Genomic DNA, 24,562 nt, shown 5'->3' with positions numbered 1-24,562 from the left:
AATTATGCAGACAGGGCAGGTCTTATGTAAGGCAGAAGACATTTTAAACCACTTCTCCCAATCTTAGGGAAAGGACCTGCAAATTCAGCTGTACTGGCCTGGGAGCCACTTCACTTGTGTACAACTCTACCTACCTGTTCCTTTGCAGTATTTTAAGTAAAACTCCCTATAAACCCTAAAAGGTCTTGCCTGAATTTGCTGATCAAAGACAAAACAATGAATTGAGATGTTTCCATTAGGAGATATTTTTAATGTGGCTATTCATCAAATAATCCTTAATCTCTACACATACTTTAAATACAACTAGACCTGGTTAATGCCAATCAATTTGGAAACACAGTTTCTAGCTAGATTAAGAAAAAATCTAGGACTGGGTCCTCAGAGGTACCTGCACGATGCAAGATTGATTACCAGTTAAATCTGCCAGCCAGACAGATAAACCAAGATAGATTAACCAGGTCTGACTGTATCTATTAGTAGGAGCTATCTATAACAATTACTGGAACATGACCAAACACAACTGTCATAACAAGAAAGCCAGCAATTATTTCAAATAGATTTTTGATAATTAAGGCGTGTGCATGTTATAAAAGGTGAGTGAAAGTCTGTTTTTTTTAATTAAACACATTCTCTGTGCTTGGGAAAAACACAAAGGCAGCGCTGTCAACATGCTAGGGCTTTTATGGTTACTTATTTCGCTCCTTAGCTCCCAGGATCTGTGGTAAATACACAGTTGAAAATGGACGTTGTGCTAGGAAAATCCAATTTCAGGTGTGACAGGATTAACCAGTGGTCATTGGGCCAGACGCATTAAGTGTGTGATAGCAAAAGAAATCCTGAGCAAAGAAGCATTTCCCACCCCCATCAATTGGGACTGATCCTGCATGGCACTGAGCATCTGCTAACTTTTGAGTCTCCTCAGTCTGAAGTCAATGGAATTTGAGGGCACTCAGCACCTTGCTGGATTGGGTCTACTGTCCCAAAATCAAATGATACATGGAAACAGTGGGCCTGATTGTCATCTACACCAAGGCCCATTTACACCATTCTGGCTCTATAACGGGCCCTTAGTGTAAATAAGAATCAGGTCCACTATTTCCAAAGTTCCCTTATAATGCCAGAGTGGTGTAAAGGGGCCTTAGTGTACATGAAAATAAGGCTCAATGTTGCCCTAATTCAGAAGAGCACATGCTTAATTTCAACCATATGAGTAGTGCCCCTGAGTTCAATGGAACTGCTCACATACTTTAGAGTTAAGCATGTGCTTAAGTATTTTGCTGAATGGGGATCTATGTTTCACAAAGAAATGTATTCCAGCTATGAGACTCTATTAAACAAAATTAACACTTTACTTTTACAGACTCCCATCAGCAGATATTAGAGTATAAAGAAGAACCCAGTACTTACTCCTTGGCTCTCTTGGTCCATCCACTGTAACCTTTATAGCTCTGTGGTATGTAGCGACTTGTGGGGGGTTCGTAAGGACAGTTATTGTTAAGGTAAAACTCTTCCCTACAGAGAGAACAAAAATAACAAATGAGGAATGATTATAACATGAAAACAGACATATGCCTGGGCAGTATAGAATAAAAGGCGTTTACGATTCTTCCCAGTCATTTCCACAGTCATGAAAATTAAAAACACAAACTAATCATAGGAGTTTTCTTCCCCTTCAGTTATACTCTAATATCAGTAATACCATCCAAGTGCTGACTATTTAAGATTTCTTATTTAATATTAGATCATGACACAATGATAGAACAAGAGTAATTCACTACTGAGGATAAGCCAAATTCGGCTCTCATTTACATCACTGTAAATCCAAAGCAACTCAGCTAAATAGAGTTATTTACGTTTTACTGTGGGGTGACAGAGAGCAGAATTTGTTCCTAATGTTATTTACTTCACATTGTTTTGTCATTTTATTTGTTTGACTTCACTACAATAATATGAGGAAAAAATATATATTCCTCATGGGTACCATTTGACATTTAGCTTGTCCATCCTTAACCTGCCTATCATGATATGATGCTATCTTTGTTACTGGAGCAGAAATTTGTCCTTACATATACTCCATCTATAAATCTGTAAATATCTATCCACTGACTGTGAGAAATTGTTTTTGTATGTATAAAATATTTTCTATCACAAATCTGCATTTTAACTTTTCAGTGTTCCATTTCACATAGACATTGTACACGATGATCTGCAGCCTTTGGCACAATGAAGAACTAAATAAATAAACCAAAAGACTGGATCTCAGCATACATTCTCCCAAGACACTGGCCTCTGTTCTGCAGACTCACTGACAGTTGTAATCAGTCAGATATGCAACGGTTAGTCACGTCAGATAGTCAAAACTGCAAACTCTTTCAAGACAGGAAAAGGTGGGCGTACAACAGTGACTCAATAAAACAGTCAGCAATCTCAGGCCTTACTGCTCATTTAAGCTGCTACTTTACCAGAATCTTAAAACTCATTTTTTTTTTTTGGCCAGTGACTTTTTTTCCCCTCTCGTTGAACTCTGAAGGCAGTCACTCAAAACACAAATCTTAAACAATATGTAAGAGTGCAAAACTTAATGCAATCAATTCAAAGCCTAATACAGAACAGGTCTTTGGCTGTCAGATCTAGTAATTGATCTTTCTTTTCAAGCCAAGTCATATACTTTCAAAACCTGTCTGAGGCACACATCATTTACTATCAAGCGTACGACTTCAGACGGTCTTGGCCATATTTTCCTAAGAGCAAGCGACAGAGACTGTTTCAAGAGAATAAAACTTTCATGTAGAGTAAAATAACTTTCCAGGTGGAACTGTGCTCTAGTTGTGCCCATTTCTCTAACAGACACTAGTGAGAGTGAAGTCTGTGAGTTCCAGGCTCTGGCAGGGGGGATAGAAAACCAAAAAGGTTACATTCTGGTAGCAGGCAGCAACGGGAGCATGTGGAAGAAGTTGGCTGCCCTCATCCTTGCTACTCTACAAAAAGGTAGAGAGAGACTCTTCTGCAGGTCTCTCAAAACTGACATTGCAGAGAAGAGTAACTATAGAGGAATCGTAGGAATTTAACCTATTGCTTACACAAAAATTCACCAGTGACATTTCACCCATTTGTACAGGCGCGGCTACTCCAGACATCTATGGGAGTTTCCAAATGCATCTGCAGACAGAATTTGGTCCTACCATATTATGATTTTATTAATATGTCAAATGGCCATAAAAGCCTGCCTAGATTAAAAAAACAACACGATAAAGCACACTGCTTGTGACAGCTTGAAAATTCATTCTACAACTAGACAAGTACTGCAAGATTTTCTAACTCAAAAATATCTCTGCATAATACAATGGCCAAAAAATACACACTTCATGTAAAGGGCTATATTTTACCTTCTGCCAAGGTCTGTGCGCATGTCTAAATTATCATCCTGCCAAAGCCTAACTACGGGCAGTTGAGCACATCTAATTTGAAAGGGGGCGTGTTTTCTTTTCCCTACTTGATATTCTTAGCTACACAGATGCAATAACGTATCAGCATTCAGGAAGTCTCAGCCCTCCAAGTAACCAATTCACTGCTTTTTGTAGACCAAGGACCCAATCCTCAAGGTGCTGAGCACCCTCTACTTCCAGTGAAGCCTAAGGGGATTGAAGGCATTCGGCACCTTTTCAAGAGGTGTGCTACACATTATAAGTTTGGGCCCAAAGTACATTTCACAGGATTATGTATTTATGTGAACACTTATGCTTTCCACAGTTAGATTTAGTTGATTTTCTGTATATCTTCCATCAGCTGCAAAATCTTTCTATGTACCTTTTTTTAATAGCTTTCTCTGTGCCCTTAAAAATGTCAACTATTTACTTCTGGTAGCTAATGAATAATTATAGTACTCTTTAATGAGCCTCACAGCGTAAGAAATTATTTGGCACTCTTGCTTGAATGTGTCCCCAAACTGTGCATTCTTTGTCATTAACACATGTGAATGCAACTGACAGAGTAATGGGCAAGACTGACACATGTTGGAGCCTAAAGCTAACCAGAGAAATTAGCTTGGAAGCAGACTTGGCGACCTGTGGATGTGTTGCATATTTTTTTTATCCAGATGCTAATGTGATTAATTCAAAATATCAAGACACAAAAAACTGAAGGGCCTGATCCAAAACCCATTGAAGATGGGAGTCATTCCATTGACTCCAATGGACTTTGGATCAGGCCCCTAAGGATAAGTTACTGCCCTACAACCTCGCATAAGCAACTCCCATTGAGACTTCTGCATACACATTTAGGACCCAATGTTAGGGTACTTGTATTTCCCCATCCAAAAAAGCGTTTGTGTTGCCCTGGGATAGAAAATAAATAAACAAAACGGTGAAGTTGCAGGTAATCTCTTTTGTTGGATAATATTCAAATGTGCGAACATCAGAGCATCCCCGTGGGTCATGGGAAAGAAGGGAAACGGAGAGAAGGTAAAGAGGTAGGTTGATGATTCAGATTTGACGATTAAATTTAGAGATACAGAGATCAAAGGGGGAGCTATTTTGAAAGATGTAAACTTAAAGTCAGAAACAGGTGTGGATTAGTTTCTTGCCTCTGAAAAATGACTTCTTTACTATTTTATTTTTCCTATCCAACTTCATGCAGCCACCAATATTCTTCTCTGCTCTATGTGTAGCTTTCTCACGTCTGTTTGCTACTACTGTTTGCTTTCCTGCTATTTTAAGTGGTGTTATAAAAATCTATCATTAATGATAACTCTCTCTCTCTGTTCTGTCTAAGTCTGGAAGACAAGTCTGGACCAATTTCTCCATCCTGCCTCTGGCAGCAGAATGTGGCATTTCAGATCTTCCACCAAGTCCCGGCTGCTTCAAAGGAAAATCCCTACTTTCTTCCGTTAAGATCATAAGAAATATAGGGGGAGGGGGTCAGCTCTGTTTGGACATAATTACACTTCATCAAAAGAAGCTTTCTTCATCTTCCATGCGTGAAAAGTCTGCAAGCAGTTAAGTCTGTCTTTTTTCTTTCTTTTTTTTTTTAAATATAAAAATTGCTATTTGGGAAACTAGCCAAAACTCAGAAAGCCAATATAGTAAAACAGTGCACACCCTTTGTTTTTCTTTGAAGTTTCTTAAATAAATATGTTGAGAGTTTGTAAAGTACACTATCACTTTTCCATAGATTTTACCCAGATTGATCAGAGAAAACTTCTTAACCAAAGACTGAAGAACACAAAAGATAAATGAAACTACTTTGGCCAAATTTGAAAAGTGTGTGTGTGTGTGTGTGTGTATAATTAAAATTAAAATATGTGTGCATATGTATATAGTGCCAGATCCTTTTTTAGATATTCTACTTCATTTCCTATGTTTTAATAAAAAAGTATATTTCATAGGTTTCAAATGAGATTCAGAGCACACAGGTAGTACATCATATGTCAGTTCTTTTTCAACACTTGTTATGGGATATAACTACTGTACTTTTATTGTAAGGCTGCACTAGTGGTGGAGCCAGAGAACCTTCAAATTTAATCCATCAATGGAAAGACAAAAGCAGACAGTAACTTTTTTTTTTTAAAGAAAGTAAGATAAATGGAAGAGAGGAAGAACACCTTATCCTAGAGGGTAGTGAACTCCATTTTTATATCATATTATCTTTGCAGTAGAGTGGTCCTTTATTATATATAATTTTAAAAAACTTAAAAGCTAAAAAGTACACATTATTGGCCACATTCCTAAAATAAAATCTACTCACTGGAAACAGTCCATATTGAATCATTTTTATCAAACGCTTATAATTGTAACAATGTGCCATCTGATTTGAACTATAGAGGCAGTTGTCAGAGGTTTGACTTTCTCTGACAAACGATCGCTCTGTCAAAGCTGGATTGCAACTCCTCTACATAATGTATTATTATAAAATTAGCATTTTTGTTAATTTTGCAACAGTATGTGTGACCTTTTTTGCCCCTGGATGACTTTTTAAAAACTAAATATTACATTAAATATACAAAAATATTTAGGCTGAATCAGTGGCCTGATATAGCAAACCCCTCTGAGGATTCCTTCAGTAAAAACTGACAAGTCAGTTTCCTTCAAGGCATCCTTTGAGTCATTAACTCAAATTTTAAAGCAGCTGCAAGAATTTTAAAAGGAAATTCTTTTCAATCTTGCCTTGGTTATAAAAGCTTCTTATGACTGGAGTATAGATTTCAGATTAGAGGAAGCTCTTAAGCAGCAAAGAGACAACTTCAGGGCTCTAAATCTTTAGGAAACTAGAAAGTTATAATCTCTGCCATTCTGATGCAAGCAATGTGTATTAGAGGTTAAATTTCATTCAAACCAAAAGCCTACAACCAAGGTTTATAAAGTTAAGCAAGCTACGGACAAGGAACATAAGATTGCATGTTGCAACACATGTGGAGCCTGATCCAAAGCATTCTGAAGTCAATGGAAGGCCCTATGGGATTAGGCCCATAAAGTGTATGGCCTATAGCTAGGGCCCTACCAAATTCACGGCCATGAAAAACGCATCACAGGCTGTGAAATCTGCTCTTTTGTGTGCTTTTACCCTATTCTATACAGATTTCATGGCAGAAATTAGTATTTCTCAAATTGGGGGTCCTGACCCAACAGGGAGTTGCAGGGGGGTCGCAAGGCTATTTTAGGGGGGGCATGGAATTGCTACCCTTCCTTGTGTGCTATCTTCAGTGCTGGGTGGCCAGAGAGCAATGGCTGCTGACTGAGGGCCCAGCTCTGCAGACAGAGTGCAGAAGTAACGGTGGCAATATCATACTATGCCATCCCTACTTCTGCGCTGCTGCTGACAGCAGCTCTGCCTTCAGAAATGGATTCCCGGCCAGCAGCTGCCACTCTCCAGCTGCCCAGCTCTGAAGGCAGCGCCACCGCCGGCAGCAGCACAGAAGTAAGGGCAGCAGTACCACAACCCCCACACACACAATAACCTTGCGAGCCCCCCATACACACAACTCCTTTTTGGGTCAGGACCTCTACAATTACAGCACCTGACATTTCAGATTTAAATAGCTGGAATCATGAAATTTATGATTTTTTAAATCCTATGACAATGAAATTGACCAAAATGGACTGTGAATTTGGTAGGGCCATATCGATAGCATATGTGAGATGCAAAGAACATAATGATAGCTCTTCCTTCTACCAGTTAAGAGGCAGCCTTACTGCTACAGGAGTACATGCATTTTTCTTCTCTCATTATGATGGCCTGAAATCTGTTGTGTGACTTCATGTAACTCAGAACACGAAACTCTTCACTTCATTCTCCCCTCCCAATATGAGTAAAATATAGAACCAGGTCGGTAAAAATTTGTTTTCAGAATTCAGATGTCATAAAAACAAAAAAAAAATGTCAGGAGTCAGAAAAACCTGGCAAGGTGCAAAGACAACAAACTCAGTTTGGACAAATGCTGAAGTTTGCGAACAAAACCTGCATTTATCCTTGTAAATGAAAGTCTGATGGGGATTTATTTACAGACTAATCAGTATTTCATTGTGGAATCAGTTTGACTTCTCGACTGCATTTGTTATTCATTATAAAAATATTAAATGTAACAGCGTACCTCTTCCACTCCTGCCCACAAATCTTAGGTCATTAAACCTGGCCACTTGGTTCTTCATCACAGCAGAGGCATTCCTCAGCTCTGCAGAATAGTTTTCATCATTTCCTGCCATGACGGTGACCACGGTCCCATCAGGTACTTCTCCTAAAGCCACCACCTGTGACAATGGGGAGACAGAAATAATTCTTGAAATTAGGTTTGAAAATGTTTGTCTTTGTTGCACTTTACACATCTGCACCTTCGGTATTAAGCACTGTGGTGGTTGTTGCTGTCAGCTGTGGTCAATAGTCATGAGCCAGCTGAGTAAGGAAAAATTGTTACATCAAACAGAGAAACATCACATAAAGTCTCTCTTTCTGATAGTCTAATAGAGGGTCCTTCTTTGTTTTACCTCTTCAGAAATGTTCAGTATCTTTATGGGGAGTATATGGTTTAATAAATCCTCAACACCAACTTTGTTCTTTGCAGCCTGTGTGCAGTGGGAAAACATGAAATATGGCTCATATCCATAAATCATACACGAGAATGCATTTGAAATGGAAAGTTGGATATTATTATCAGCAGCCATTTCGCTCTGCAATTCTATTCTATTTAAACTCTTAGACTGGCTCCCATCACGGTAGTATCTGAGCACCTGATCATGTCAGATTTCACCAGAGAAACTGGGTCAGGCCTAAAGAGTTGGAGGGGAGACCTCTAAATAACATGTAGCTGCAGTGGGGAGTAGTGCTGGGGCTTCAATAAATGGCACACCTCCTTTGGAAGCGTTCTCCGACTTTCTGTTTGAGGCGTTGTGATGCTGGAACTGACATCTTTCAGATACAACATAAAACCAAGAGCCTATCCACTTGTAGCTGTTAAAGATCTTGTAGTACTTGTCTCGAAAGTAGGGTGTGGTTAACTCTGGTGTATTGTTCTAATTCTAACTTAGGTGACAACACTATACCAACATAATTTGACCTTGTATTTCAAATATATATGATATTGTCACTTCTTGTCCTACAGATTGTGTACTGTTGGAGGGGGCTATTAAACAGATACTGCATTTCAGTGCAGCCAGAAGTGAGAACAGATTATTATATTCTGTTTTGAAAATGCTTTGGGATATAAAATAGTATTTTTATATTTAAATTAGAACATAAGCACTGATTCACTATGAAAGTTTATTTCAACATTACTTCAGATAGGATGCAATGATTCTCCACAACAGCAAATAATTTTCCTATGCCCTTTACTGTAACATCACTAATACCAAATATAAATATGTAACAAATAGTCAAAAATTTTGCACGTGAGAGTTTAAAAACTTTTTCTAAAACTACTTGGCCTGAGACATTCTAGCTTATGATTCTACTGAACCCTATCCCCTTACAATTAGTACCATCTGATGGTCAGATATAATTTTTTTATTATTCATACTACAAAACCAGGTGATGATCAACTCTTTTTTTCTGAAATACACTCTATGATATTTTGTAATCAACTCAACTTTAAATGTCTTTCCCAGATATTATCATGTCTGAAACTATTAAGTTCAGGTCAAATCATACCATCAATTAAGTAGAAATAATTAAGAGCTCTGAAAAAATATGGACAGCATAATATAACCCTGTGTGCTGAACAGCAACAAAAATAGTGTCAAATGTATACCAAATCTGAAATATTCATTAATTGATAGATTCCATTACTAAAAATTATTGCTCAGATGATCTGAATCCAAGCAAGCATGTAGCAAGGTGATGCACTGCATATGACGGATTAAACTGATGCTTCTATAATTTTCCAAAGACCACCTAACATACAAAGGGAGTGTTGCCACTAACTTCGGTGAAGCAGGATTTCACCCCAAAAATTACTGTAAAGTGATTTTAATGGCATTGACCACAAGAACATAGGAACTGACATATTGAATAAGGCCCATGGTCCATCTAGCCCAGAGGGTCTCAAACTTTTGTAATGGTGCCCCCTGTCACATAGCAAGCCCCTGAATGTGACCTTCCCCCTCCCCCCATCAATTAAAAACACTTTTTAATGTATTTAATACCATTATAAATGCTGGAGGCAAAGCAGGGTTTAGGATGGAGGCTGACAGCTCGTGACCCCCCATGTAATAGTCTCGTGATCCCCGAGGGGTCCCAACCCCCAGTTTGAGAACCCCTGATCTAGCCCAATATCCTGTCTCTCACAGCTGCCAGAACCAGATACTTCAGAGCAAGGTGCTAGAAACCCCACAATAGCCAGATGTGGGATAATCTGTCCACCTACTCTCTACTAGTAAGAGTTTGGTTTAAACCCTGAAGCATGAGGTTTTATATCACTTCTAAAAAAAAATTAAGTTTTGAGTTTTTACTATTAAAACTCTGGATATTCTTGTTATCCACATTCATGTCCAATGTGAGTTACAAAAAACCAACATGTTACATCCAGAAAAGCAAAAGAAACTCAGAGCAGCGAAGGAAGTGCAAGTCTGTCAAGGGGCCTCAAGAAGAGGGAGTGAAATTACTCTGTCCTTAACTCACCTCCTTGTGTCTATATTATGCAGCAGATCAAATATTGGGTAAGATTGATCACAATCTGTCTTGAACCCTTGTAATAATGAATAATATAGATTGCTATCTGTACACAAAGAAGTGAGCATGAGTAACATAAAATACTCTTCGAAGGCCCTTCTATCTTGAACCCTCAACGTCTTCATTTTCAGTGGGTTTCACTCTGATCCGTAAGTGAGGTTTTTTGGTTTTTTAAAATGTTGTCTATTTAAGTTCAATTTGTCATTTTAAACAGCAGTACAATTTGTGTACGACACTTCTTGAGTCATAGTGCTAGCATGCTGCTCATACCTAATATGCACCGACATTATTCTTAATATACAGCATCCCTTGACACACTGTTATGTAATGTCACTGAATATTATTCTTACTGAGAGCAGACACACGGAGCACTGGGTGCAAACATGAAACTTTGTCTAATAAAACAAAGTTCAATCAAACTGCACAAAATATTTCTCTACTACTGAGTAAGAATAATACATTTACCACTGCCATTTTACATTTTTTGTAATGAAATATTAATAGGCTATGCACATATGTAATGTCCCTGTTCTGGCCCATAGCTTTACAAAAAAGTCAGAAAGTTAGAAAAATACATATTATTTATCCACTTTTTAAATTAAGAATAACTTTATGTATTGAAAGACTTTTTCTGTACAGAAGTGAACTTGAGTTGGCAGTTTTTATGCCACATATCAACCTAAATGATTTAAAGTATCTTAGACAGAAAATCAAGGATTATAATGCATTGCAAAAAAAAAAGCCAGTAGTACTAATCATTAAACATAAATATCTGAGAGTAGCTACTCTGTGGGCTATTTAGCTTTTTTTCAAAGATTAATATCTCAGCCATTTAAAAATATTTATTTTCCAAAAGGCACCAATCCATACTAAAATACCTATAAATTCTGATGACTAAAAATTAAGCATTTGGGTTTTTTGTTTAGCTAGGTCTCAGCAAAAAGGCACATGGAGCCACAAAACACAAATCTTAGAATTTGAAAATGACTTTATCAATGCATGTACTTTTTCGAATAACAATTCATGTCTGCTCTGGCAACCTGTTTGCCCAGTTTCAGTCCCATGGGATTTGAAATGGCCAAGGTATGTACACTGAAGACTGACGTTATAAATGTGAAGCAAAAATACTACTCAATAATATTATGTAGTAAGACTCTTTACATAGTAAAAAGATTGTTTCCAGAAAGAGCTCATGTACATGATATTAGCTGTTTTCAAACACTACTATCTCTATCATTTCAATACCTTTGCTTGTAAAAATACTAAAAGGCATTATTTGCATAAAGGGCTCCCAGAATGTAAAACCTCCTATATTACCGTACAAATAATGTCTTTTCTTACCTAGAGTTTGCCAAAAGAGCATCTGAAGCTATTAAAAATATTTTAATGGTCTATAACTTAAAACAGAATAACTGATTTGCACTACTTTTTATTTAAAAACATACATCTGGACTGACAATTTATACACCAAGTTCAGCTTGAAGCTATTTAAAACAGCTGAGTTATAAACTCTGGAAACTGGGGGTTAGAGTGAAAACGCTGACAGACCCTTAACTACTGGTGCTACTGGATATAGCTTGAATACTGTACGTTGATTTTTTTTTTGATTGTTGTTATCTTATGTCAACTAATGCTTTTTGCAACTATCAGCTTCTTGCAGGACAACAAAGAACATACAAGTCTGGTGTAATAACTCTGTCTTTACACATCTCAGTAAGATGCTCCCGAAAGAATTGTCAACTGAGGTTCAAATCCAGTTATCCCTACTCAAGTAAGTAGTCCCACTGACTACTATGGAACTACTTGTGAATAACGTGAACGTGATTTGGCCCCAGTCCCATTGTCCCACTTTCCTTTCTATCTTAGCCACCTGAACATTATTAAGCAGCTACAAAGCTATGTTAATAAGCGCATTGTTAACATTCTTCACTATAAAAATAGTTTGCACTAACTTAGTCTTACTACTCAGTATATTAAACAAGAACTCCCTTCACAGCTCATGTAAATATTAATACTCCAGTTCAAGTGTCCTACTAGCCAACATGATTTTAAAAAATTATAATCAAAACTATCACTGTTTATAACATACTTCCTTTCCTACAATTGATTTACATCTGTTTTTTTAAATTAAAACAGTGGTATGTCCAAAGCACTTTTTAACTAGAGAATTCTATAACAGAATTATGATATACTTAACACACCATTCAAAATATTATCATCAACATATTATTTATTGCCAATAAAACTTCAATTGCCAATTTTTAAAACGCATGCTGTATGTGAACTAGTTACGGTACATCCCAGATGGGTATTTTCTTTTCTTTTTTTTCTTTTTTTTTCTTTTTTTTTGATTAAAGATAACTGCTACTGTGTTATATTAAATTATAGTGATTTTTTTTGTTATATATCCATTTGGATTATTTCATCTTGAAATTGTGCAGAGCTACATATCATTTCAATTTATACAGTGAAAAGAAAACTGATAAAATATGTGTTCAAGATCATTATTAAGTAAATGTAATTAGGATTTACAGTACAGTTTTTCAGTAGTAAATAAAGGTAATACATGCAGAATGTATACATAATGCATGCACATATATTCTCTGTGTAAAAATACAGATGTATGTAAATGTACACATGCTTTATAGCTGAGTGGTGGTGTAAGTGGTCAAAGAACTGCTCATAGTCAATTTAATATCCCTGACACCTCAATAAACTGGATAAATCTATGCGGGTCTGTCAATAGGGACCTGTATGGCCTTTATTACTGTAGTATTTGAATATTGTGCATACTGAATACTTCATCCAATTTAGCTAGCGTGTGCATAAATATATATAGACAGAGAGGAATTGGGAAATGCTCTAAAGACATCTGCCCTTTTATCAGGTTTAAATGTGCTTTTTTGTAACCATATCTTGTGTCAAGTTTAGGTTCATATTTTTCTCCTAAACTTTTTCATCCAGCAGACGTAATAGTATCCTTTAAAGGTAAGTAAATAAGAAAAAGTAGAAGATGATGCCTGACATTTCAAAAGAAGCCAGAGACAGATATAACTGCAATGTGTAATGTTTACTTCTGTGAACTATAACTTTAATACTAATCTAATCTAACAATGATCAAAATTACAATCAAAGTTACCTGAAATCTCCTCCTCCTTCCCCCCAACCATCACTGCCCTCTGAATAAGACTTGCTCAGGAGAAGTGATCTACACCTGATATTTGCCGTGGCCCTTTAATGCTTGGCAAAGTTACAGAAATAGATTTTTTAATGGCCCTGTTTAGCCGGTTCTTTGCTGTCTCTAACAAGTGGGGCCCACAAAGACTACTAATCATTTAACTCTAAGGCAGACCGGGTTCTTCCACGACCTTTCCCTGTCATATATGTGAGCTTCAGACAAATGTAGTCTGTTTCTCTGTCTGATATTAAAGCAAGCCATTCAGTCTCCATGTCAGCTTTACATACACTTATTTTAACGTCGGTTTCCTTTACTGATGCTATTGATTTTTCACTTAGAAATATATCCCCCTTAGTAACGATTACATCTCTATCGGTCAGGAACTACAGCACTCTTAGATATTTATACTTTGTTCCAGAAGATACTGATTTCAAAACTCTTCTGCTTTTCAATGATTTTCAGGCAGGTTAACTATATTTTGCCAGGGATGCTGCAATAGCGGGAGGTTGGAGGGGTTTCGATTTTACACAGGCAGTAAAATCCAAATGTGCAAAGTTTAGATCTGCTCATTCCGGTGCTGGGTTTTGGACTGACTCAGGTGCTGATGGACAGGCACAGGTGCCTTGGGACAGCCGAATTACTACTCATTTCACCACTGAAGGAACTGAAAGAAATCTGCAGCGGAAAGTTTGGTGGGAGGGTAAAGGTTTGCTTAAAAGCAAGCACACAAAACACCACAAAATAATCCTTTCTTAACATTAGCAGAGTGTGCGGATGTTGACTGAAAATGAAAAGCAACATTCCCGATTTAGATCTGGGTGGTATTTATATGTTTCTGATAACTTATGCACAGTCCCTGCCAAATGAGCGTCTTCTGGACAGACACTTCCTAACTTGTCCAGCAGGAGAAGTGAAGGGGCAAGAGCTCTGTCCTCTCTCCCCACTCTTAGCCCCTTTGTAGATCCCACTTTTAAAATCTGGATAATTTTTCTACCGCTAGTTTAGGAGGATCTGTTCTCCAGAAGCGGCTGTAAAACAGTGTAACTCCGGGAGGCAGCAACACCTCCCCCTACCTCCTCACACAATGAAATACAAATAGCTTGACGCTTCGCAAAAAGTAAGTTCAACCTGACACCTACAGAGACACACCCAAGTGAAAATGGGGGAAAAAGTTCCATCAGGAACGTGGGTCCTTCTCCTGGTGTCCTTCCTAAATCAACAGCAGGGCACGCACACAGCACCATCAAACCCTGCTTCATACCCGTGAATACATCAATTAACATGCCTTTAGAAACGGTGAAAGGAAGGGGGCAGACCTTTGGTGCTGAAACAGAGGAGAGGGAACATTTGGAGGAAGCTCAAACCTCTTCTCCTCTCCCCGTTCTTATGACCCTATACATTGCTTTGGGGATGGGTAAATCCCCCCACCTACTTGAAAAATATTCTGCATCCAGTCCCCCTGTTACTTAGAGGGTGCACTGCTCATGTGGTTAGGGGGTGCACGGAGTTAGAAGGTGCATTGTTCTTCTGGTTGGCCGCATACGGTGGAGTGAGGCGTTAGCTGCCTTGCTCTGGTGGTTTTGGGGTGTCTGCGATGTCAATGGTGAAGCGGGTTCCGTGGGTGCTAAGGAGCGTATGACTGTTGTGGGGGGCGTTAACGGGGAGGCATTGGTGGTGGTTAGGAGATGGGGGTGTGAATGGAGGGTAGTTAGATGATGCCTGCGGTGGTTGAGAGTGTTGAGCTTGCTAATGGGAGGCGTCAGCCTGTGCGTTGCCTGGTGGTTGGGGGTGCCCGGTCGTTATAGGGGGTGGGTAGTTCGCTGCTGCACTGCCTTGTGGCGAGGGCGTGTGGCTGTTAAATGCGAATTAAGGGTTCCTTTTCCCTTGTGGCTAGGGGTGTGCTGCTAGCCGGGGGGGGGCTGCTCGAAGGGAGATGGCCCGGCGGCTCAGTCAGGGGTCTATGCAGTGCCCATTGCCCTGGTTGGTTGTGAGGGACTCCTAAGGGGTGCACGGTCGTTGTGGGGGTACATGGGTGTTAACGGGGGCCGGGAGAGGCCACACAGCCCTTGCGGCGGTGTATAACTGTTCACAGGAGGGGGGGGGCGGCAGGCTCGCTTGGCCCTGGCAGCTAGCGGAGGAGGCTGCAGGGCACACCGAGCCTGGGGGGCAGGCAGGGGGGGGGTCTTACCTTGAATGCCACCGGGAGGGTCTTGTTGCAGCGCCAGTGCGAGGGCAGCACGGAGCACAGGAAGTTCGGGCTGTCGGTCCGGACCAGCTCGGCGGGGTGGTCGGCGATGATCTCCACCATGGTGCGGTTATCGTGGGGCCGCAGCCTGGGCACGGCCGCCGCCGCCGCCGCCGCCTCTTGCTGCTGCTGCTGCTGCTGGGCTGCTACTACCGGGCTCACTTCGCTCATCTTGCCGGGCTGCAGGCTGCTGGAGGGGGGGCTGAACCTCCGGCTGGTGCTGGGATCTACGGGAATACGCATCACAACAGCCACAAGTTAGCGAGCTGAGGGGGCGGTGGGGGGGTCACTCGAGGAGGCGTGTAGTGGGGGGGTGAAAAAAGGGGTGAATGGAGAAGTGGAGGGGAGAGGACAGGGGGAGGAAAGCGCAGGAGCGGGTTAAATGCAGGAGGGAGGGGGGGGAATCACAGCTAAAAAAAGAGGGGTGATGTGGCTGATTTGGGGGCGAGTCTGCAGCCTGGAGGAATGGGGGACACAGTGTCTGGCGGTGGGATCCTAGGGCTGCCCCCCTCTTAGCAAAGCCCAGCTGGAAACTGCATGGTCCCGGGTGCTGCAAACAGAGCTTCTCCTGCTTCCTTCCTTCTTGTTCAGTCTCTTGCTCTTTTCCCTTCCCTCCTTCCAGCCACCGCGTCTTCCCCCAAGTGCTCGGGGTTTCCTTCTTTCCTGTCTTTCCTTTTGTCTCCCCTCTTCTCCTTTTGGATTTTTAAAGGTTGCCTGGGAGAGGTAAAGCAGCTGCTGATTTCAGCTTCCTGGGTTGCTGCCGTTTGCAGGAGAAGCAGCAGCGAGAAGAGGAGGGTGGGTTTCAGCTACTGAGAGGGGGTGCTAAGGGGAATGTCCCGTTTTCCTCCAAGGAAGTCTTCCCCCTCCACAAAAAAAAATCTTGATCGGAGAAAGTTTAGATGCCAAGTGACTTCTCAGCTTTTCCGATTATTAGTTTTTGCTTCAGGAGGGAGAGGGGGCTGGGTTGGGGGGTAAAAAGTTTTGAAAAGTGTCTCTGCAAAGCTGTTTCCCTTCCCCCAAAGCTACTTCAGCACAAACAAGAAAGTTCTTGGGTTTTTAGCCAGAAAAAAATCAACAACAAACCGTAGTCAAAATACTAATAATTAAAAGAGAAACATTCGGAGGCTGCGGAAGGAGGAGCAGGGCTTTTTTAAAAAGTTCAGACTTCTGACTCCCGGACAAATAGGGGAGAATAGACAGAAACAATTGTCAGGCTGTTTTCTAAAATACGCTCAAGTAACTTGTTGGAAAAGGGAGCTTTGGTGCACTCCGGTTCCTTTTAATTAAGTCGCGGCTATGTCCTAGTCCCCGCTCAGACGAATAGACCAAAAAAAAATCTTTATTTTTCTTCCCTTGATTAATAACAACAACAAAAAAGATAATTATTTTTTTTTCTGAAAAACTGCTTTTAAAAAAACTTCTTTTGGGTCCCAAAAGTTGAGGTCGGGGAGGATGAAGGAGCCGGAAAAAAAATGCCTCCTTTTTTTTTCGGGTCCTAAATGTGGTTTTTTGGAGGCCGGGATTTCTAATGATTAGGTTTTTGTGGTTTATATATACAGGACTCTCTGGCTACGGCGATCGTTATGCTGATGAGAGTCAGCAGCACGTGGTGTCTCAACCCCGTCCTCATACTTCTGCAGCCTTCAAAATAAATACAACAACGTGCATCCCCCACAGAAGAAGGAGCTTTGCTTTCAGACGATCTCCCCCACCCAGGGACAGGACTAGGGGGAATGACAGGACTGTCTCCGATCTGTACGTCTCTCCGGGTTTTTCCATTAACACATGTTTTGTTTGTTTTGAAAAAAGCCTGGACTATTTTGTTTGCCAACTAATAATACTTAATAATTTAGTGCCAAAGGTTTTTGATGTTTATTTTTTGCTAAGACCCTGTCAGCCTAAAGCCTAAAACATTTCCTTGAATAAATGAAAGCTAGAAAACCCGCCCTTCAGATTATTAAGGTAAAGAGAGTCTGGTTTGTTTTCGCCCTTAAAAAAAAAAGGCAGATCTTATTAAAAACAATTTACATACCCAATAGTAAAAAAGTGTCAACGCCTCCCAGAGCAGATAACAACCTATCAAAACTCTCCCTCTAACTTACTTCGACGTGCCACTTCCACCTTCTTGTACAAAGTAAGCGCGGGGGCGGGGGGGTTAGCTGCGCGAAGTGCCGGTGTGGTTTGGGGTGATGGGAGGGGGGCTCCGCTTATGGTGCCTTTATGCAGCTTTTCCGCACACAATTCTGGGGGCATTTTCAGCACCAGACAAGAAGTCTTTGGCCTTCCCCCGGCGCATTACCCCCTTCCCCTGCGTGTCCCCAGGTAAATGATCCGAAAGCACACGTGCCTCGACTGAGGTCCTGGGGACCCACACCCCAACGTAGCCAACACTCTCCTCTCTGCGCTTTATTCCAGCTGGAGGTTCTGCTGCCGGCTTGTTTTCACAACAGGGTCTGTGGCAACTTTCGAAACCAACCCGCAATGCTCCACACAGCGCCTATATAACATGATCCTCTCTGACGATTAACACAGGATTAAGTTATTCCCCACTACAACCACCGTCGCTGTTATCTGACAAACATTAAAAAAGAAGGTGAAACTTCCGGGGCTTTGGTCTTTAGTTATTTGCTTGCTTGCCATTAAAATGTTCAAAAGGATCTTTTTTTCGGTCACATGGGAGAGCTCTCGCTCTGTATACCGCTAACTGTGGTTGGCAACTCTGTGCTCTTGTCTGCAATAGCACTCGTCCTTGAAGGAAATGCAGCGGATGACATGTATTTGTTTATTATTTTCATTCTACCTCTTTTTTTACATGGTTAATATGTTTGATAGTAACCCCTGATCACCTGCCAGCGATCTAAGGGTTTTTTCTGTGTGTACTTGTCAAATAGGGGGTAGTGGTGATGGGGAGTTTACTATTCCTACCTGGACATATAAGTATGATGAATAAGTGCTCCCATACTTACCAACAAAATGGGCAAGATCCTGTCCAAAAGGAGAAGTGTGCACAGTGCCCCGAAATGGGGAATTTAACACAATCTGCAAGGAGCTTAGTAATTTAAAGGTTTTCAGAGCTCAAATAGAGTTGCAGTACAGTAAAATATTTTTTTAAAAATTGTTTTTGGTACTATGTTTATTATTGTGCTTTTTAGCACCCTCCCTTTAGATGGGGGATAACATTTTCCGTTAGGTTGAGGGTACAGGTGTTGGGCGGAAAAGAAAAAGTTAACAGGAACCATATGTTTCCAAGTACAGAATTAATTTGACAGTAGTTATTTCAGTACTTTTTAAAAATAAGAAGATAATTTCCTCTTTTAATTAGTCACATCAGTATATTTGCAGTTGCCTCCCTCCATATTAAAATTTAAAAAGTTAATTAGGATAAATCAAAAGAAGTTATAGGAAGTAACCAGTGTAAGGTCACTTAAAATAGTCTATAGTTATTTATAATTTTTCCACTGACCATCCTAACAAAGTTTCAGGTACCTGGCACAGCTGATTTTTAGTCTCCTTGCAAAAATTTCTTTCTGCTTAGCTTTTACATATTTAACTGGAACTTGCTAAAGCCTGGAAGAGATCACAACTCAGAGCACTAGAATTTTATTGAAATTGTTATGGACACCTTAATAAAACTACCCATAATGTTTATGGACCAGCATAAAGGCTGTCTGGGATTCATTTTATATGTGCTTTATGCTATGTTCTGAATTATATGAAACTTTGGCTTGGATTTGGCTGAAAGACACTTGGGCAGTGGTTCTCAAACTTTTGTATTGGCGACCCCTTTCACACAGCAAGTCTCTGAGTGTGACCCCCCCCTTAGAAATTAAAAACACATTTTAAAATATTTAATGCTATTATGAATGCTGGAGGTGAAACGGGGTTTGCGGGTGGAGGCTGACAGCTTGCAACCCCTCATGTAATAACCTCTTGATCCCCTTGAGGGGTCACAACCCCTAATTTGAGAACTCCTGCACTTGGGGCAACCCTACCCTCCAGCTTTCTTCTGCTTTCACTTCAGAAGCATTCATAATTTTAGCATAGGCTGAAAAGTGGATCACATTTTAAGAGGTTAGAGAGCCATAAGAGTTTAGAGAAAAATTTTTTTTTTAAAGATTATGTATTAAAAAAACCTCCAGACCCATTTTATAAAACAAGATTTTAATGAGTGCATCTATGATTGCTGCAAAAGCAACTTTGATGGTCTTTTAGCTTTTTTACCTTTAACTGTGTTACAAATACAGCTGTACTATATGGAAGCATTTTGCTAGAAAAACATATCTTTTAAATGGCTTAGTATCTATTTAATTTAAAATTGGTAAAATTTGGACCCAGTAATCTCTGGACCTATCAATAATCTCCTGGTCTAAACATCTGATCAAGGTAGAAAATAATTGATAAATGTTGAATGTTTCTGTACTGAATGATGTTTCATAAAAATATTTGTTTTGATGCTAGTTTGCTTGACTGGAATGTGCTGTAATCATGATACATATTGAACCTCTTATAACCTTCTCTATATGAGTGCATAGCCTTGATGGAAAATAGAATAAATTAATATGTGTAACAGGTTTATTATTGTATCAGATATTTTGGGAGTCATTATAGCAATGTCAGCAATTACTGCTATAGTTAAGTACTTGCCAGTATTTTCTTTCCAAATTCCACCTTCCAGGAGTTTCTAACTCACTCATGAAAATACAAATCAGGCTGAAATGTGGTGTGACATTAGGGTAGTCCTGATCCCACGGATGTCCATGCCCAAACTTCTACAGACTTCAGTGGGAGCACGATGAGGCCCAATGTCTCATGGCAACACTTCGCTTTCATTTTGGTTACAAATTGACTACTTGTCCAGCTATTCTTTGCACTTAAAAGTATGTCAGGTAGAGTGGCTCAGAATTTATAGACTTCTGTTTGATAGATTTGGTTGATTCATTGTTTACTGTGCTAAGGAGCACAGATTTCAGAAGTACAAACACAGTATTACAAGAGTACATAGACTCCTTCAGTCTCTTTATTTTAGCTATCATGTCTCTGACCCATTGATTTATGACTAAAACACAAGAAAATTCTATGCTATCCTGAAATGTGCTGTAAGCATTTTATATCTCAGCACCGTACACTGTTTGTATAGTGTCTACAGTTTCTGGCAGTACCGTAGACAGTCAAGTCTGAAAGACAGACTAGAAAATGACTACATAAAACAATAACTGATTGACATCTATAACATTATTGTTTCACACATTATTTTCTATTGGTTAGTTGGGATTCTTGGGTTCTATGCAGGGATTGTCATTTACTCACTGTGTGACCTTAGTAACTGGCAAGTCACTTAACACCTCTGTGCTTCAGTTTACCTGTGCGTAGAATGGGGATAACAATAGTTACCTCACTTGGGTGTTGTGAGATTTAAATAATTATGGTCATTAGTGTCATGATTGTCATAAAGTCATTTGAAATCCAAAGATGAAAGGGGCTATGTTAGTGCAAAGTATTATTAATAAGTTTTCTTTGTTGATGATAATAAACCAGCTGCATCAATAATGAAAAATATTGTGATCTTACTCCTACTGACTTTATTAGGCTCAGTTGCTCCCTGTAAGTTTGAACAGAATAAATGTTGGTTTCTCAACAGCATGCGCTAAAATGCACATAAACTGAAAAAAATGTAGATAATTGTCAAAGACTGGATCCCCCACCCTGACCCCAGTTTGTTTCTGCTTGTCCAGTAAAGGATTGTTGCAAACTTAGGTCTCAATCCCCCTTCAGCATCCACTAGGTGCCCTCCCAGAGTTTCCTTTTTTTTCAATGAGGATAAAAGGTTAAACAGTCACATTAGTAGATTCTAGTGGAGGATTGTGGCCCTAACTATTACCCTATAATGACATATCAAAGAACAAGTGTGGACTGTGTTTTCTGTCTGGAGGACAAAGTCTGTGCGCTGGATTTTGATTACAGAAATTTCTATTTTGGTCGCTCTGTGTCAGGTAAATCATACCGTTGCTTTGCTTGGTCCAAAACAAACATTGCCCCTCCCCCCATACAATTATGGAGAGTTAAGGATAAAACTGGCTTTCCATAACAAGGCAATTTTGCTATCTCTCCCCCACATTGATCCTTCTCACAAGTTCTCTGTGATTAAATAAATCCATCTGAAATTCTACATCCTGATTTTATTGCCAAGGTAGAACTTTTCTGGAAAGCTTCAGACAAATTGGACAAATTATTTTAGAGCTATGAGGGTTAAACAAAATTAGGGTTCACATTTTCCTAACTTTTTTTTGTTCATCATGTGTTTAAAAAAAAACAGATTGAAATAGAAACTTCACAATTTGACCACAGTGAGGACTAGTGCCTCAGACTAATTGCGGGGAGAGTTGGAGGTGTAACTGTTAGTAATTAAAAGGGATTTAATGTGTATACACTGGGAATCTTTCAGAGTTCCTAAATTTTGCATGCTGGTTTTTAAGAGTCTAATGAAGTCCACTCCAGTCAGATACAAGCTCCATAAAGCTCACACAGGAGATACTGTGAGACTAAAGTTAATTAGATGGGGTGTGTGGGGGGGATTGTTTTCAATATCGCAACCACAAGCATTAAAAAACCATGAGTCAGACCTCCCAAAATTATGAGATTTCCTAAAACCATGAGATTTCAAAATAATAAACTTTGGAGTCTTTTTAATTGTCCTGTTATGTTGGAGAATTTTACTGTTTTAAAAATTTAGGATTACTGTTTTAAAACTTTTCTCTACCACCAGGAGGGCTGGAAATGTACTTTTAGGGGAGAAAAATTAAAACTGAATTTCTTACATAATAACATGATTCCAGCAGCTGGGGCTTTAGGAAAAACACCAAATAATGTGAGACTTGTGATAAAAATTGCAAGACTTGGCAACACTGATTCCTATTGGGTGGTACAGTGCAAGGATGAAATATTAAAATAAAGCTCGTGGTAATGAAAGTGTGGGATAAAGTGCACACATGGTATATACTAAACAAGCTCATTGCTAGGGAATTGCAAACTACCTCTGATCTCCCCACTCAAACTTCTCCCCAATGATGCAATGAGCACAGCCGGGCCAAACCTGAGAAACCAGACTGTAATTTTGTTTATGACATCACACTTACAGCATGTCTTGATCCTCCAAAATGCTGAACACTGGTCTGAGTTTAGGAAAGCACCTGTGTGCTCAAAATTAAGCATGTGCTTAAGTGCTTTACTGGATGGAGGCTAGAATGCTCAGCATCTTTCAGATTCAAGCCCTTTGTGGATCATTGTGGAGATGATGTCTAGAGGATATCAATGTCAACACAGAAAGAAGCCAAAAGACCAGTGACAACAGCATAAGAGATTCTGTTACCATGTGAATGTCCCTTGTAATAAAGAGCAAAAAATAAAGAAAATATTATAAATGAAGCTGGCAGCACCACATATAATAAAGATTGCCTAACTTTCTCCATTATAAGACCTGTTTTCAGTTGCCTATAACTTTGCCAAATTTTAAAGTTCATTTGGGCTGAAATTTTCCATGCTGGGCATGTGCCTCGGGCAGAATTTTTGGGAACGTTTCCGCGAGAACAGTTCAGCCCTTTCCAAGAATGATGTTAGGAGACAACACATTGTTTTGCAATCATCAAAAAATTCTCCCAACCATCATAGTGAGGAGCTCTAACACACCCATATTTTGGAGAAGGAATTTGAAATTTTGCTGGGGTTCACCCTGCAGGCAGTGAATGGCTTTTGATATCCCTGTGAGAATCTACTCAAGTTTGGCTTAATTACAAGCTTCTGAAAATCATTTTTTGCACATATCAGTAGAGACTTAGTGACTGACAACTCAATTATACAAAGATTTCATAGGAATTGTTAGGCTATATCAGACCTATGGGCGGTCTAGTCCAATATCCTGTCTCCAACAGTGGTCAGCACCAGATGCTTCAGAATAAGGTCCAAGAAACCCCTCAGCAGGCTGATGTGGGATAATTTATCCCTCCAGGAAGGTCTCATCCTAATCCCTAATAGTTTGAAAAATATTATCAGAATGACTGTCAGCAGTTCAGTTTTCAACCTTGCTTTCAGAAGTTTATAACTCAGCCATAAAAATTCCTTTCAGACTGAAATCCGGCATATGATGTCTCAGTCCAGAAGTCAAATTTTATACAGATTTTTTTAAGTGAGCTGTTTTTAAGTTACAGAACTAGAAGAAAAAATAGTTTTACTAATTTGGGACACTTTACTCATTTAGCACTTTCGTAACTCAGTAATGTATTTTTCAAAAAGATCATTTGCAAGCTGTCTGCTTCAGATGTAGATCAGGCCCTCCAATGAAACTCAAGTACTTAAACCCCCAAAGTCATTAACACTTGAAAGACAGATGCAAAGGAGATTCTATTTCTCTGGGACTGATGTGAAATAACAGTTAATAATAGTAGGGGGTGTGCATGAAATAATATGAATAAAAACAGGCATTAGGGTCTAGCAAATGCATTTGGATTTAATACATTATCTAAATATATGTTTTTTAAAAGACCATGGGCCAAATCCTTCAGTCCTTACTTTGGCATCACCCACATTGTAGTCAATAGGCCAAATATTGGTTCTACTATAGAGCAGCATGAGTAAAAGAGCTACACAGTGGGGATGTCTATGAGGAACAAGGGAGCAGTGAAAGATGACTCCTAGGTTGTGAAGCAGAAGGGCCACTTTCAGCTGCTCTTATAGGACCATGGTAGTCCCCATTGCTATTATGCTTCCCCTTGTGATGGAGGATATCTAGCAACCTTGCCCCTGCTCTGTCCCTGGAGCACCCTCAAGCTGTTCCCTATTCCCTTCCCTCAGCAGTTTGAGGTTGGCATGATTTGCCCTACTGGGAGCTTTGGTTGAGTAAAGGATATAGGATACATCCTAAAAAATACTAATGACAACCCTTATTCATGCTGACGAGTGCTCATTTATGAGAGCCGGTTGGTTGATTTCAA

General features: G+C 39.6%; 1 protein-coding gene and 1 long non-coding RNA gene across 10 annotated transcripts in view; one reads left to right on the top strand and one right to left on the bottom strand.

Annotated features, from left to right (window-relative positions):
• Positions 1-24,562, bottom strand: part of RUNX2 (RUNX family transcription factor 2) — a 486,380-nt gene that overhangs the window by 284,090 nt on the left and 177,728 nt on the right. For 8 of the 9 annotated variants that reach the window (XM_045009227.1, XM_045009226.1, XM_045009229.1 and 5 more), the window contains 3 exons: positions 15,522-15,805; positions 7,586-7,742; positions 1,408-1,512 (listed from right to left, as the gene is read on the bottom strand). In XM_045009227.1, the coding sequence (XP_044865162.1) occupies positions 1,408-1,512; positions 7,586-7,742; positions 15,522-15,805 (546 nt within the window). Of the gene's footprint in view, positions 1-1,407; positions 1,513-7,585; positions 7,743-15,521; positions 15,806-20,885; positions 20,939-24,562 lie in introns of all 9 variants that reach the window. The other variant, XM_045009231.1, reaches the window with a different exon arrangement.
• Positions 15,995-21,107, top strand: LOC123366112. Its single transcript, XR_006577931.1, has 3 exons — positions 15,995-16,373; positions 17,138-17,712; positions 17,994-21,107. It is a non-coding gene; the product is annotated as an uncharacterized LOC123366112 (long non-coding RNA).

This window comes from Mauremys mutica, chromosome 3, assembly GCF_020497125.1.
Source record: "Mauremys mutica isolate MM-2020 ecotype Southern chromosome 3, ASM2049712v1, whole genome shotgun sequence".
Taxonomy (NCBI): Eukaryota; Metazoa; Chordata; order Testudines; family Geoemydidae; genus Mauremys; species Mauremys mutica.
The sequence above is the reverse complement of the archived record's forward strand: the minus strand, read 5'-3'. Positions and strand labels throughout refer to the sequence as shown.